Source organism: Trachemys scripta, chromosome 12 (genome assembly GCF_013100865.1).
Source record: "Trachemys scripta elegans isolate TJP31775 chromosome 12, CAS_Tse_1.0, whole genome shotgun sequence".
Lineage (NCBI taxonomy): Eukaryota > Metazoa > Chordata > Testudines > Emydidae > Trachemys > Trachemys scripta.
In genome coordinates, this window is record NC_048309.1 from 1,761,938 (window position 1) to 1,777,730 (window position 15,793).

Sequence of the window (15,793 nt, forward strand, 5' to 3'; positions counted from 1 at the left end):
GGCTAAAAGGTGGGGCTATTCTCAACTCTGCCTTTGGCCCACTGCAGCACTGGGCAAGTCACTTACCCTCTACCTATCTAGAAAATGGAAGCCCTTGCCTGTCTTACAGAGATGTTGTAAGAGTTTACACAGCTCTTAGAAAAGCTGCTGCAGGGAAGGTATTAGTATTAAATACTTTAGACATATGATGACAGTTGAGACTTTTTCCTCGTGATTATAGATTACATTAACTGTTGGGAGCAGAGGGCACCTCCCTACATACCCAGGACAACTCTACCATTGACATGTACTGTGTATCTAGAAGCTGCCAACCCTAACTTTTTTATGAAGCCTGCTGCATTCTGGTATTGCGAGCTCTGTGAAACATTCCATCCTGGTTTCCTGCACCTCTTCCACAAGGTGCATTTAACAGTTGGAATTACTCCAACTGGCAACATTTCAAGGCTCCATGACTCATTCCCTAAGAAAAACATGCAGTGCATTAAACTCCACACGAGCACATAAAATAAATGTTACCTTTATTTGCAAGATCCAGCATTTTCTCAAATATGTTACCTGTTCAGAAATAGTTTCTAACACTTATAAAAACAGATGGCTAGAATGTCTAAGACGATTACAAACTATAAATGATGCATATATATTGTACAGATGCTAGCATCTGTTAAGAAAACAGAGTTTGTTTTTTCACATATCCTACACATTTTTTTCCTGTTACAGGTCAATCTATTTCAAAAGGACCAGATGAGCTTCTTTCAGTAAAGTTCAGTCTTTTGTGCGTGAAGACAGTTTACTTTGTTGACAGGTTTTCAGATTTAGCTTGTGAGAAATGGCAGCAGATATGCTTTTTCCTGACCTTGATTTTCTCCTAAAGTTTACTTGAAATTGTTGCATCTCTACCAACATCTCAGGAATTGGAGGGGGAGTGACATCCTGCAAATCAGCATACTGGATACAGTGATAGACCCTGGCCTGGACCAGACAAAAGAAATCTTGTTTGGAAATTTTTAGAGGCTCATTTTGCATTTTTAGGCCTTGTTTTGTAGTAGTCATAGAAGGAAAAAATGCAGCAGTAGCACAAAAAAATGACTATACTGTCCCACAACCCCACCATCAGCCTCCTGTTCGAGATCCAAAGATAGCCTGCCTTGCTTTAAAACCTCTGCTCCATCCCAAGTCCTGCCTGTCTCTACTCAACTTATATTCTTTTCACATTCTTATCATTGGCCTCCTTTCTGCTCACGTCCATCTTACCATTTGTGCAAGATCCTTCTCCTCTGCAGCACCTACATCTGAAACCACCTTTCCATTGTCAAGGATGAAAGACATCTCCCTCAGACATTCAGGCCCCGAGGGTGTAGCTTCCAGTGGAAAGACATTAACTAACCTGCTCTTTGTGGGTAACACAGGCCTTTACATCTGGGAGGAATTCAGACAAATGACGCCTCACTTTTTGCTTGTAGAAGGAGCCCAGGATCTCACTCTTCTGTGATAATTATATTAAAAAGAAGAATCAGAGGGTAGCCGTGTTAGTCTGTATCCACAAAAATAAGACGAGACGGGTACCCAGAAGTCACCTACTACAGGACAGGCCCAACAAGGAAAACAACAGACCACCACTGGTCATCACATACATCACCCAGCTAAAATCTCTCCAGCACATCATCAACGATCTACAACCTATCCTGGAAAACAATCCCTCACTCTCACAGACCATGGGAGGCAGGCCAATCTTCGCTTACAGACAGCCCCCCAACCTGAAGCAAATACTCACCAGCAACTACAGACCACACCACAGAAACACTAACCCGGGAACCAATCCCTCTTACAAACCTCGTTGCCTACTCTGTCCCCATATCTACTCTAGCGACACCACCAGACGATCCAACCACATCAGCCACACCATCAGGGACTCATTCACACGCAAATCTACTAATATGATATATGCCATCATGTGCCAGCAATGCCCCTCTGCCATGTACATTGGCCAAACCGGACAGTCCCTCCGCAAAAGAATAAATGGACACAAATCGGACATCAGGAATGGTAACATACAAAAGCCAGTAGGAGAACATTTCAATCTTCCTGGACATTCTATAACAGATTTAAAAGTAGCCATACTTGAACAAAAAAAACTTCAGAAACAGACTTCAAAGAGAACCTGCAGAACTAAAATTCATTTGCAAATTTAACACCATTAATTTGGGCTCGAATAGGGACTGGGAGTGGCTGGCTCATTACAAAAGCAGCTTTGCCTCTCCTGGAATTGACACCTCCTCATCAATTATTGGAGTGGACTACATCCACCCTGATCGAATTGACCCTGTCAACACTGGTTCTCCACTTGTGAGGCAACTCCCTTCTCTTCATGTGTCAGTATAATATGCCTGTATCTGTAACTTTCACTCCATGCATCTGAAGAAGTAGGTTTTTTACCCACCAAAGCTTATGCCCAAATAAATCTGTTAGTCTTTAAGGTGCCACCGGACTCCCTGTTTTTATTAAAAAGAAGGCAGTTTACTATGATTTTTCCCCTCTGCAGGATTCTTCCTCCAGCCCTCTGTACATTGTCCCTTTTAAACAGCACGTCAGACAACAATACGGGTTTCCTCACCAGCTTCCCCTTCTCTTCCCACTGGTGCCACTCAGCCTCAATTTGTTCATCCATGTAACGGGTGAGTCGCTTCTCTTTCTGGATCATCTTTTGGAAGTTCAGATTAACATCTGAGATTAGGCCTGATTTTCCGTGCAATAAATTCGTCATCATGGACTGCTGCCTCCTCTGCTGGCTAAGCGTGTGCATGATGCTTCGCGTACCTCTGGGCACAAAGGCATAAGGAGAGGATTAAACTTCCACAGCAAACTAAGAGTCTTGCCCCTCTTCCCTAATGCAGCAGAATGGAGCCCAGCCTACCCATTGAACTAGGAAATATTGAAAGCAGACGCTGTATTAGGACTAAGCAAAATAATTAGGATAAAATAAGAGGACTTGAACTGGACTTTTTGGGTTCAGAAAAAGTCAGCACCATTTCCCATTTGCCCCTCCCAGCCCTCTTATCTATCATTTTCTCAGCTCTCTGCCCTTCCTAGTTCGTGGTGGGACTCGGCACGTCTGCTTCTAACACTGGCTGCTGTCCTGAGGCCCAGCTCTGCCCTCACTATTCTCAATGGTTTCAATCAGAGTTGATAGGTGTATGTGAGGACAGGACTAGACCTATGGTATTTAGTGTCCCATCAGACACAGAACAAATCTTCTCAGAGCCGCCCTAGAAACACAGAAGCATCAGGTGCTTTAGAGAAGGCTCCATACATTTTTCTTGTGAACGGAACCTTTGGGAACGGAAAAATTGATTGAATTTTCTCAAGTCTAAATATTACAGACCCCAAAGCGATGTCTACACTACAGACCTTACTGCTGTGCCACTGCAGCGGTGCTGCTGTAAGGTCTCCCATGTATGCTGATGGGAGAGAGCTCACCTGTCAGCATAATTAAACCACTCCCCAATCAAGTGGCGGTAGCTATATTGGCAGGAGACGCTCCACACCGGCACTTTAGTCGGTGAAACTTGTCCCCGTCAGGGGTGTGGTTTTACTGACAAAAGTGCTGGTGTAAACACAATCCAGGAGAGACAGCCCTAAAAATCCAACTTCGAACCGTGGAGAAAGAGACTGAACACTTGCTGAACAGAGATTTGTAACAGATCATGGCAGCTACTGGGTTTACCCCCCACCCCGCTGACAAAAAATGAATGAGTATCACTTCCTTTAACCATCCCTGTCCATTATTTCGAGTTCAGATACAGACTGCCCCAGCATACGGGACAAAGACAGAGGCGATCGTATTGATCCTCCATGCTGGAAAGGCATTTGCTTAAATGTGACTCTTCAAAGACTCATTCCAGCTCACTCACTCCCAGTGAGGGAACTTGCCCTCATTGAGCACTTTCAGGGTTTGAGTGGAACCAACTCTTCGGATTTCCGATGGCACCTCAGCTGGCCTCAGATACTGCAGCCCAACGTTCCACAACGACTGCCCAAAGGTCCCTGCCATTTAAGCCAGCAGAAAAGAAAGGTCAGAATGGATAGCCCAGACACAGCAATTAACACCTGCCTACAAGCAAACCTCTCACTCGTTTGCCTTTGGAACGGCTGGCAAGTCCCCATCTCTGCAGAAAGGAAGGTTTTTGCAAGTGAAACGGATGATAAACCCAGGACTTTATGGTGGTCACTATGCTACAGATCACTAGAGCTGGGTGGAAATTTATCAACAAAACGTTTTTTTCTTCAGACTATGCCAATTCATCAGAACTGAAGCTTTCCATGGAAACTTACTGGCTTTGACTAAACTTTCATCGGGAAGATTTCTCAGATCCAGGATGGACTTTCCAGTCAAAGCCAGGAGAGGGGAGAGAGAGAGACAGACAGACAGACACCCATCCCAGAATAGCCCTTTGCAATGGTTCAGACTTGACCTGAGTCTCCCACAACCCAGGTGAGTGCCTTGGCCACTGAGCTATCATTGGCTACTCCAGGGTGGACCGTTCTCATTTTATCATGAAACACATGGAAAGGTCTTCGTTTGGTTCTGAAGTGGAACAAAAACTAATTGTGAAACCTCAAAGTTTTTCACAAAATGGGACCGTGGTTTCTGGCCAGCCCTACACACCACAGCCTGGCTCCAGGGCCATCGCCGGGACAGAACTCTCAGGGCCCAACTGAAGAGCGGAGCACTCTCCATTCCCACTGAAACCAATAGGAAGCGAGAGCACTCTGAACCGTCCAGGCCTGAGCCCTGAAGAACAGCCCCCAACCACCTGAACTATAGGAGAACCGTCGTGCCAGCCAGAGATCACTAGAGCGCAGCTGCACTTGGGCCACAAACTCACCCTCTCCTCTCTGTTTAGGTTTAAGCTCTTTGGGGCCGGGCCCCTCTCCATGTAGCACAACGGGGACCCATTTCAGTTAGAGCTGCTAGGTGCTACCATATTACAAACAAACAACAGCATCCCACACCAGTTTGGGGGGAGGGATAGCTCAGTGGTTTGAGCATTGGCTTGCTAAACCCAGGGTTGAGAGTTCAATCCTTGAGGGGGCCATTTAGGGATGTGGGGCAAAAATCTGTCTGGAGATTAGTCCTGCTTTGAGCAGGGGGGTTGGACTAGATGACCTCTTGAGGTCCCTTCCAACCTGGATATTCTATGATCTATGATTCTATGACCATCCCCTGCCATGGGCATGCTCCTGATAAGCCCTTTGCTCTCCAGGGGTAGTGCAGAGCCAGCTCGCCACGTCAGCAGCACAGTTTGGGAAGCTTTATAGCCCCATTCCACCACCAGGGCAGTGAGAAGGGACCTTCACATGGGGCGGTACCTGGCCCTGAGTGTTTGGGGCAGACCTCTGTCTAATGGAAATGGCATGACATCAGAGTCACCTACCCCAGCTTCCTGGTAATCATGGCTAACTTGAATGAGAACTGTTACCAAAATAATTTTCTTATTTCCCTCAGCAAATGAGATTGTTTTTAAAAAAATTGACAAAATGGATTGAAATTTTCTCTCTTTTAAAGTAAACTTTACAGAAAAGGGGGAAATCCTAGAAATGGGAGTTGTATGGCATCATTTCTCTTATCTGCAATTCTGTACACAGCTGGCGTCATTTCCACAACATGGGGGCTCCCAGTCAAGCCTGTACTATAGACCAACCTTACCTTCCCAAGGGCTGTCACATGTTTATCTTTCACATTTTAGTAAGAAATGGCACTATGCCTGGGATGGCTTCAGGCAGTACCTGGGCATTGGTAGCTCAGCCCAAGGTTCATTCCTTCTGGGGCACCTGGCATCGGCCACTGTCAGAAGACATGACACTGGGCTAGCTGGACCTTTGATCTGACCCAGTTTGGCCGTTCTTATGTGCAGTGTTCTCCCTGAAGATTTTCGGCTGGGTCCTGAGCCATGAGGCGACATCCCTGTAGTTTCATAGTCTTTGGCGAGAGTTGGCTGACACTTTCCCTTCTGCAGCACTTTCCTCACATTATAACCAAAACTGCATTGATGGGCTCAGAATATTTCTAAGGATGTCATTTTTGGTGGGGTCAGCTGTGGTCCAATTAGATTGAGCTGAGAGCCAGCCATCCTACCCAAATAAAAATCCTTTCGAGTTAACAAATTGCACTTAAGTTAGGAAGCCAGTTTTATCTAGCAAGACAGCAAAAGTGACCCGTCTATTTGTCTCTTCTGTCTCATAACCAAGGTGGATCTCTAGAAAATACCAGCTGGTATGAATGGCTTTAGCATTCCAAACAATTGTACCTATGTGCCTGCCTGAGAGCATCCAGAGTTTGACGTTGCAGTCATAGCTGGACGTGACAATCAGTCTGAGCTTTTCCACATACACAATGTGGGATACATTCTTCAGATGACCCCTCCAAGAGTTTAGAAGATCTGGGGGGACGAGGGTGATACTCCAGCCATCCAGGACCTGCAGAACAGATGACATGAGAAATTAATTTGTGAAGATGCTCACTTGGGAGAAGGTCAACAGCTTAGTTTAAACATGACACAAACCTTTATAATCTATAAATCATCTCCACTCCCTATCTAAGCTAATTTTATGGCCGTTATCACCATGGTATTTAAATACCATAAGAATGTAATCTACCAAGAAACAAATTTTCATCCCTTCCAGTTTGTGGACAGCAATGATAATGGTATAAAGCCAGTAGGGTTCTATAGTTCTGACACTTTTTCAACCATAATCTGTAACTATCTTGATAGCAGTATGCATCAGCTGGCAAAGTCTTCCTTTTTTATCTCAATTCCACTGGGAATCTAATGGGTTGTATCCAGTACAACACTAGGGAGTCTACAAAGTCAGGATCCTCTTGGTCCATATTTCTCAATTCAAAGAAGGCAAGTATTTGTTTTTCCCTCTTGCTATGAAATCACATCTCACTGAGCCAGGAAGGACTGAAGAACCTCCTCCCTTCCTCATAGAGATGGTGTGAATTTAGTGCAGGTTACCTCCAAGGGTGAGGAGAAAGGTATGTTTTCATAATGTCACTCCAGAAAGAAAAATAATCCTGATATTTATATTGAAAATAATGTCATGCATCAGCATGTCTATTGATACCTTCCCAAAAGCAATGAGACCAACCCACATAGCTTAGTTAATCTACGAAGTATTTCAAGAGGTTGTCACAGACACTGGCAGACCAGGTGCCAGCTCACATCAAGGCCCGTAGGCCTCACTGTACAATGACAAATGCAGAGCTGGAAGCCAGTCTGACTCACCTGTGTGTTAGTATTGTTAAAATAGGTATCAAATTTATAAAAATGTGTTTAGTGTTAAGCATTTCAAAAACTCTAGTGAGTTGCTGCCTGCATTAATCTCACTTATAATGTCTGTATCCCAGGTTATAAGGTAGTATTTAAGTGTTTACTCTGAACGTGTAAACCCTCACAGTCAGGAGAGAAGTATTACCAAGTGTGAAATACTAGTTTGCCACAAGGGGCGTCATCTCCTGCCCAACAAAAGAAGGACCATAGACACCAGACAAGCCATTGTGGAAAATCAGGGGACAGAAGACTTTGCTAATTGCTCCCCCCACACTCACAAAGAGGAGATGTGCACAAGCACTCGTCCCATCAGCTTGAACTCTGGGAGGAAGGCAATAAAAATCCACCAAGAAGAAACTGAGATCTGTGTCGCTTGAACTCTGAGAGGCGAAGATTTCTAAGCATAAGCAAGGGATCCCCAGCCTTTTTGCGTGGGTTAGCCCTAGAGGGCTTATAGAGCTTGCATATTACAGCAGCTTCTATTGCCTTTTCGAACCTAAGACTTACTCATTCGTATGTGTTTATCTGCTTTAACTTTGTAAATAACTCATTTCTTTTTTCTTAGTTAATAAATCTTTAGTTAATTTATTATAGGATTGGCTACAAGCATTATCTTTGGTGTAGGATCTAAAGTGCAGCTCATCTGGGGTAAGTACTTGGTCCTTTGGGACTGGGAAGTTGTGATTTTTGGTGTAAGGGAGCATCTGTCACACAAAGGCAAGTTTACCTGGGTGCCAAGATGGGTACTCTGATCTAAGGTGACTGTCTGACTCCATGTTAAGCCTGTTATAAGTGCTTGAGGAGTTCACACTTGATATGTGGTTGGTGAAATCTAAGTATAGAACTCACAACCAGTTTGGGATTTGTGCCTTGCTTCTACACAGTCTGCCCTGAGTCTGGCACTCATGCTTGAGCGCCACTTCAGACAGCTTGACAGTCATACTTCCAATAAGCTCCTAAAAATGCATGGGCAATATTTGTGAATATAGGGAGGGTATTTTCAAAAGCACCTACATGATTTAGGAGCACAAGTCCTATTTATTAGGCAGGGACACCTTAGAGACCCACAGAAAATTCAGTCCATTACAAAAACTCTGAAATGCCAACCCCACCCTGAATGTGATGAGGAGAGCTTAAAGGAAACAAGGCTATGCCACTGCTAATTAATATAATGTATAAACTCTTTACAGTACAGATTCTGCAATGCACTACCTCATTAGTTTCCATCGATGGATTTTTTCTGGCAGGAACTCTACAGTATTTTGGAATTAGGTGACGAAACATGTTCTCATTTCTACGAGATGTTTCTGTCTTTCCTGCCCTGGAAACTTTCTTTACCTCTTTTGATTTGCAGTAATTCTCGATATCCCAGATCTAAGGAGAGACTTTGTTAGTAAGTTTTTAATTTTCACTTACAGAAACACTATGTTGCACATTCCCCTGAAACTGGCTAGGAAGTGACCAGTCACACCGCTCCCATTCACCATAGTACGAGTGGTGCACATAACTCATCCTCCAGTTTTCATTCTTGTGACATCTCTAGGGACAAAAGATAGTCCCATTTGCTCTCCAGCTTTGTTTGTTCATTCACTGGGTTTTAAATTAAGGTCTCAAGTTTTCACACAGCTCATTATTTTCCAAGCCTTTCAAATGGAACAAGCGGTTTGGTCTGTTTTGAACAGCAGACAAGTTACAAATCCTATGACTTTACTTCTTATCTTCAGAGTCAGACTTTCAAAGAGGCTGTTTTTCAAACATCTTAAAACAATCACCTTAATATAACCTAGGGAATCTCCAGTCAACAAGATGAAGTCCTCTGGATCCGTGGACATGGTACCGACTACTGCATTTACATCACCACCATGTACTGCCTGAAATTTGCCCAACATCCCCCCGTCACTACTGACTGACCAGGCATAGATGTAGCCACCTGCAGAGCTGGTTAGCAAAATGGCTGTGTCAGGAGACTGCTCACGTGTCTCCAGGAAAAGTATCTGCAAAAGAGAAAGCCATAGCAACACGTGCCCTGTCCACACTCACATCCACTCGGATTGCTGGGCAGGTCAGAGAGAAATGTAGACGTCTAACCTTTTCCACAGCAGCTGGGAGGCCCTTCAACTCTTCCTGCCAATTTGGATAGGGTTGCTCTTGGTTGCTGGTTTCAGCAGCATCTTGGTCTTTGGGAGAATCACTTTCTAGGTCAGTATTTTCCCCTCCTGGAGGCTGGGCTGCCTACAGAATCAAAAACACCACCACATACCTTTAGCCAGGCCTTACATTGGAGGCAGATTAGGTTCTGCTCTTCTTGACAACAGACTCTGCAAGGTGGTAAGACAAGACAGTGCTTTTTTGGAGGGGCCAATATTTCTTTCAACCTTAACTACAAGAAGTTCTCTGTTATAAGGCCAGGTCCTGAGACCCCCTTACGGAGGTGAGTAAGGGCCAAACGAAGCAGAGAGCTGGGTAAGAAACAGGTGGCAGAGGGTGGGGGGTGAAAAGAAGCAAGAGTACCAGGAAACCACCTTCACTTTTCACCATTTGTTGTTTAGGGCATGGTTCACTGAGTAAAAGACAGCAATGCTTATGCTGTGATATGTCTTCACCCCAGCTTGGAACCAGCCAGAGATTGTTGTGAGTTTAGCCTAAATCACAAGAGCTTTCACAGAACCATACCTGCTGCCTTTTAGCTTCATCCAGTTGCTTTTCTCTGGACTGTCTTATAACAGATGGAGCAGGAGCCAAATTTCTGCATGGTCCAGAAGAGGAAACGGAAGGATTCTCGGTAGTTGAAAGCCTAGCTCCCAAGCTAGTCCTCGAGTCGGCCCAGCGCTTTTTCCCAGACTCTGCATAACAGCTGAGCTTTACGGATACTGATGGTTTCTTTGGGATATTTCCTCTGCTGGGATCTTCCTTCCTCTCAGTGAACACCTAAGCAATGGGAGCAAAAACTGCATTTCAGTGTGAAACGGTCCCTTGAGACTTTTCCCATCTTCCTTCTTCAAACTGCTATATCTCATCCCATCTGCTGGACTGAATTACTGAAGAGGCAATGGGTTCTTCACTTGCAAAGCAGACCCTGCCATTCTGGCCAGCAACATCACTTTTCTGCGGCAGTAGCTTAAGGAGAAGTAGAATCCCTGTTTCTATTGAGAAGTAGCTGCCAGTGTGACTAAATTAGGGTCTGATCTATCTCCCATTCATAACGTCTGTGACTTCAGTGAAAGGAGGATGAGCCTTTAACTTGTGGAACAAATACCAATGCAATATATTTTCAGTACAAGATCTGGAGGTTCATAGAGGTCAAAGCTTCCCACAATCCAGCCTTGTAAAGCATTGGAACAAAAGGAGGAGGGAGAAAAATTGTTGTTCTTAACTTCTGAGGATAGGACAAGGAGCAATGGACTTAAATTGCAGCAGGGGAGTTTTAGGTTGGACATTAGGAAAAACTTCCTGTCAGGGTGGTTAAGCACTGGAATAAATTGCCTAGGGAGGTTGCGGAATCTCCATCATTGGGGATTTTTAGGAGCAGGTTGGACAAATACCTGTCGGGAATGGTCTACTATAGTCCTGCCATGAGTGCAGGGGACTGGACTAGATGACCTCTCGAGGTCCCTTCCAGTTCTATGATTCTATAAAAACATGATGCACTTACAAGCACCACACAAATCTATGCTCTGTCCCCCAGTGTGCTAGTTCTGTTCTGTAAGAGCTAAAACAGAATTCTGGCTACTGACATGCAAATGAGCCATCAAGTGATTCCACAATTTCAATTTCAATTTCCTCCAGTGATAGGACAGCTGCTGTCTCAACAGGGTGTGCACGCTCTGACGTGGACAGGAACAGACTTGTCCTGTGCCTCAACCAACTAGAAACCAAGATATTTATTAAAAACACAATTGACTGTACTTTAAATATCTTGTTTCTGATTGGCTGGAGTATTATTAATATTCATAATTTTATTTGGATAACTTCTCCATCACTCCCAACTTCGCATGTAGAGGACATCTGTCCACTAGCACAAAACAACTGTAAAACTCATCAGATTGCCAGGTCCCCATTCGGGAAATGCCCAGGAGTGGCCGAGCAAGGACATTATAACTCAGGATTGCAGAACATTCGTAGAACTAAAGGCGCACAGCCTGGCTCCAGCTATCATCAGTACCTAATTTTAGTGAGCAACAAATTAAACTTTTTTTTAAATAAAAATATATTTTCTAACTGTAAATCATAACACAAGAACGGCCATACTGGGTCAGAGCAATGGTCCTTCTAGCCCACTATCCTGTCTTCTGACAGTGACCAATGCCAGGTGCTTCAGAGGGAATGAACAGAACAGAGCAATTTATCTAGTGATCCATCCGCTGTCCTCTACGCCCAGCTTCTGGTAGTCAGAGGAATAGAGATACCCAGAGTATGGGGTTCTGTCCATGACCATCTTGGCAAATAGCCATTGATGGACCTATCCTCCGTGAATTTATCCATGAACAGAGTGGCTGAGACCTTGGGAATTTTTGCCTTCCTCTGCAACATGGGGCATGGGTCACTTGCAGATTTAAATTAGTGCAAATAGTGGATCCTCTGTAACTTGAAGTCTTTAAATCATGATTTGAGGACGTCAGTAACTCAGCCAAAAGCTATGGCTCTATTTCAGGAGTGGGTGGGTGAGGACCGCAAAGCACAGGTCAGACTAGATGATCATGATGGTCCCTTCTGGCTTTAAAGTCTATAATTCTTTTTGAACCCAGTTATACTTTCAGCCTTCACAACATCCCTTTAACGACTTCCACAGGTTGACTGAGCTGTGAGACAAAAAACTTCCTTTTGTTTGTTTTAAACATGCTGCCTATTAATTTCATTGGTTCTTGTGTTATATAAAGGAGTAAACAACACTTCCTTATTCACTCTCTCCATACCATTCAGGATTTTATAGACCTCTATCATATCCCCGCTTAGTTGCATCTTTTCCAAATTGAATAGTCCCAGTCTTATTAATCTCTCCTCACTTGGAAGCATTTTTGTTACCCTCCTTTGTACTTCTTCCAATTCTAATATCTTTTTTGAGATGAGGCGACTAGAACTGCATGGACTAGAACTGCATGGATTTATAATAGTGCCATTATGATATTTTCTGTCTTACGATCTATCCTTTTCCTATTGGTTCCGAACATTGTTCGCTTCTTTGACTGCTGCTGCACAAACAGCAGATCATTTCAGAGAACTATCCACGACGAAGCCAAGGTGTTGAGTGGTAACAACTAATTTAGATCCCACCATTTCGTATGTCGTGACAGAGCAATCTGATTAGCTGTTAGAATGTGGTGCACACCTCCCCTCAATTTAACAGTAATCAGAAGGCACATTTAACATACTGAATTTACAGCACTGAATTGTGTAGGAAACAGAGCTGGGCAGCTGTTCTCGAACTTACCCTGTTTGGCATAAGGGTCAAAGGACTCTGGGATGCGTTAAACCTGCAGAGTGCCTGTCCCGAGTCTGTACTCCAGATCACTACATCTCCATCACATGAGGCGGTAGCCAAGAGTTGACTGTTATATTTGGCTATAGAGAAGATGTCCTCTGAGTGGTAGGATTTCCAGTGTTTGTATTCAATTACCTCATCTTCTTTAACATCTCTGGTGAGCAAGATCAAACAGTCATCCAGGAAGAACAGTGTATTTAATGAAGTTAGAAGGAAGTGGACTGTAAAGTACAACAAATCCCTCTCAAGCCCCTAATCTGCTTCACCTTTTAGACATTGGTATGTTTAAGGAGACATTTGGTACACAGCAGGGTTAGAGATAACGAGCCAGCAATGGGAACCAAGGAAATACATTTGTACATGGGATCATGTAATCCCCGCCCACTTCCTACTTACAGGTACCATGTAACTCTTTTACTCCAGCCAGTCACATATATCTTCAGATTGATATACAGAATTCCAGTGATCTATGGGAAAGACACAGAAACAATGCTAAGGTATAACTAGTAATTGCCTGAAAAACATCTGCTCACATATGCAAAATCCACACTTCTCCATTTGTGCAAAATTTGCACAAACCAGATAATTGTGCACCAAATTACCCATTACTGCTGTAACACTTGGTCAAACTGAATGTAGGAAGGCAGGTTTTAGATGCACAATGAATGCCTCTGCAATGTTTTCAGGGTTTTTACAGACAGTTTGAAAGTCTGGCCCTGAAAGGGCCACCTTTCCAAGTAAAACTGTTACTGGTATTTCAGTTTGTCAGTTTTCTCCCACTCACTTATCCTAGGACAAAAAAACACTATGATAGCACCACCCCCTGCTTCCTGGCAATCTGAATCAGAGCATAATGAAATGGTGCTTCTACTCCAGGCTGGGACAGAGGAGAGATGCATGTGACAAGCACTGATAAAACACATCTCTCTTCTTTCACGAGGTGCTGACCTCAGTTTTATCCAAGTGAGGCATCTCAAGCAGACAGGCCCCATTGTTGAAGTTCCAGAACTTGATGGTCCCATCTTTCAAAGCAGTAATGAGGCGTCTCTCCGGCCCATCAAAAGCCATTGCTGTTATTTCAGTGTGCTTGCCCTCTGAGGTCATAAACTGCATCATCTTTTGCCCAGTCATGATATCCCAAACTCTGACCATCCCACGATGGCAACCACTCACCACCTGTATAGACCACCATGAAGAAGTACATATTGTCAATCTATCAAGCTCTCAGCATTTCTAGGTCATAAGATATAATGGGGGGGAACAGATCAGTGCATTAGACATTGATACGTCATTACAGCAGTTTATTAGTGACCACAGATATTAAGACAGTTTATAATCCTGACACTCACCTGTTTGAAGTTCCTGTTATACAGGGCTGTACATAGCGGCTGGTCATGGGACGTGACTTCTGAGTTAATGGTTTCCATGAATTCTACCTCTCCATAGAAAATTCCAATCTGGATTGAAATAGATTTAAAAAACCATAAGATGCAAAAACAAACATTTCTTCAAAAAGAACCATCAGGATTTGAATAGAAGATGAATTATATGAATCAGAGCTGCCACCTCTAGGCAGCGAATGGAACACGGACTAAAGGTATCTAGATGCTTCATGAACAGGGAAACCATCAGCAAAGATAGCCCCTCAATATTACTATACCTCCCAAGGAAAAATAAGCCAGGACCTCAAGAACATCTGCATTGCTGTGTTACTGATACCAAAGTGCCACTTCAGTCCATTGAAATACCCAGACTATATTAGTTTTTCAGGATGACCATCCTCCTGCAGATACACTGGAAGGAATGTTAGGTTACATCCAGATATTCCTTCTTTTATGGTGGGATATCTGGAACTGATGTCAGAGCAGCAGTTGGTCTGCAGAGCCCTGCGTGGATACAAAATTTGTATCCGCGTCTGATCCGGAAAGATGGTTCGCAGATATACGCAGATCTGCAGGGCTCCAGATAGAGAATTTGGATCCGTGTCCATCCACGATCCACAAACATGGTCAGCAAATATCTGCATCTCTATTCCGAACCTCCTACTGAATAAAAATCCAGCATTTACTAATACCACCACCATGTATCACTGACAGTATTTAGCACTTTATGTCATCAAAGCACTGTAAAAACACTTATGGGCAGGACCTTCCAAAGTGCTGTGTTCATGCAGTTCCCATTGACTTCAATAGGAACTAATGGCACCCTACGAGAAGCACTCAGAACTTTGCAGGATCAGACCCCAACAGAGGGCCAAATCCTGCCCCCTTGACTAATGCGAGCAGTCCCACTGACGCTCTGCTCTGTTCACACGAATAAGATGAGAATTTCAGTCAAAATCTTGTTTACAATATCCGTGTGAGGTAGCTAAAGAATATTACTGTCCCAGTTTTGCAGATGAGTACAGAGGCGGAAGTTAGTTGACCTCCACTAGGCCACACAGCAAGCCAGTGGCAGAAATGAAACTAAAGAGTATGTGCTCCTGAGTTTGTCTCCACTAGGCCATGCTGTGTTTCAGTGGTAGACATTCACCTCATGCAGGACTGGTTAGGATTTTTTGATTAATTGTTTTTCAGCAAAAATATCAATTTGGTGAAACACAACCTGCTGGTGAAATGGGGTCTGCTTCAGCAAATTTCCCAACTCAACAAAATGTAGAGAAAAAAAACACTTTGAAAAATAGTTGAAACATTTCATTTTAACATTTTCAAAAAGAAAAATACTGGTTTTGCGGTTCAAAACAACTTTTCATTTTGAAACTTAAGCTAGGTAGACTGAAAAAGTTTAAAAAAGAAAAAAGGGCCAAAATCAGACATTCCAAAATTATCCAAACAAAAAACATTTCAATTGACCCAAACCAAGAACTTACGCTACATCTACATTTGAGCTGGGAGGTGGGATTCCTTGCTTGTGTACAAAAACCTGCACTAGTTCTGCTCCCAAGCCAGGATAGCATAGGCAGCATCTCAGGCTCCCTGGAGTT

At 43.7% G+C, this 15,793-nt stretch overlaps 1 protein-coding gene across 2 annotated transcripts in view; it reads right to left on the reverse strand.

The window, feature by feature from the left end:
* Nucleotides 1-203: 203 nt before the first annotated feature.
* The window catches only part of EFCAB8 (EF-hand calcium binding domain 8), a 38,879-nt gene continuing 23,289 nt past the window's right edge, over nucleotides 204-15,793 (reverse strand). The window contains exons 15-27 of one of the 2 annotated variants that reach the window (XM_034787884.1): nucleotides 14,160-14,267; nucleotides 13,759-13,986; nucleotides 13,207-13,277; nucleotides 12,760-12,964; nucleotides 10,005-10,259; nucleotides 9,420-9,563; nucleotides 9,104-9,325; nucleotides 8,544-8,705; nucleotides 6,306-6,474; nucleotides 3,909-4,041; nucleotides 2,612-2,816; nucleotides 1,385-1,483; nucleotides 204-969 (exon numbers count right to left, since the gene is read on the reverse strand). In XM_034787884.1, coding sequence (XP_034643775.1) covers nucleotides 763-969; nucleotides 1,385-1,483; nucleotides 2,612-2,816; nucleotides 3,909-4,041; nucleotides 6,306-6,474; nucleotides 8,544-8,705; nucleotides 9,104-9,325; nucleotides 9,420-9,563; nucleotides 10,005-10,259; nucleotides 12,760-12,964; nucleotides 13,207-13,277; nucleotides 13,759-13,986; nucleotides 14,160-14,267 — 2,208 coding nt within the window. In that variant the 3' untranslated portion in view covers nucleotides 204-762. The remainder of the gene's footprint in view (nucleotides 970-1,384; nucleotides 1,484-2,611; nucleotides 2,817-3,908; nucleotides 4,042-6,305; nucleotides 6,475-8,543; nucleotides 8,706-9,103; nucleotides 9,326-9,419; nucleotides 9,564-10,004; nucleotides 10,260-12,759; nucleotides 12,965-13,206; nucleotides 13,278-13,758; nucleotides 13,987-14,159; nucleotides 14,268-15,793) is intronic. The other variant, XM_034787885.1, reaches the window with a different exon arrangement.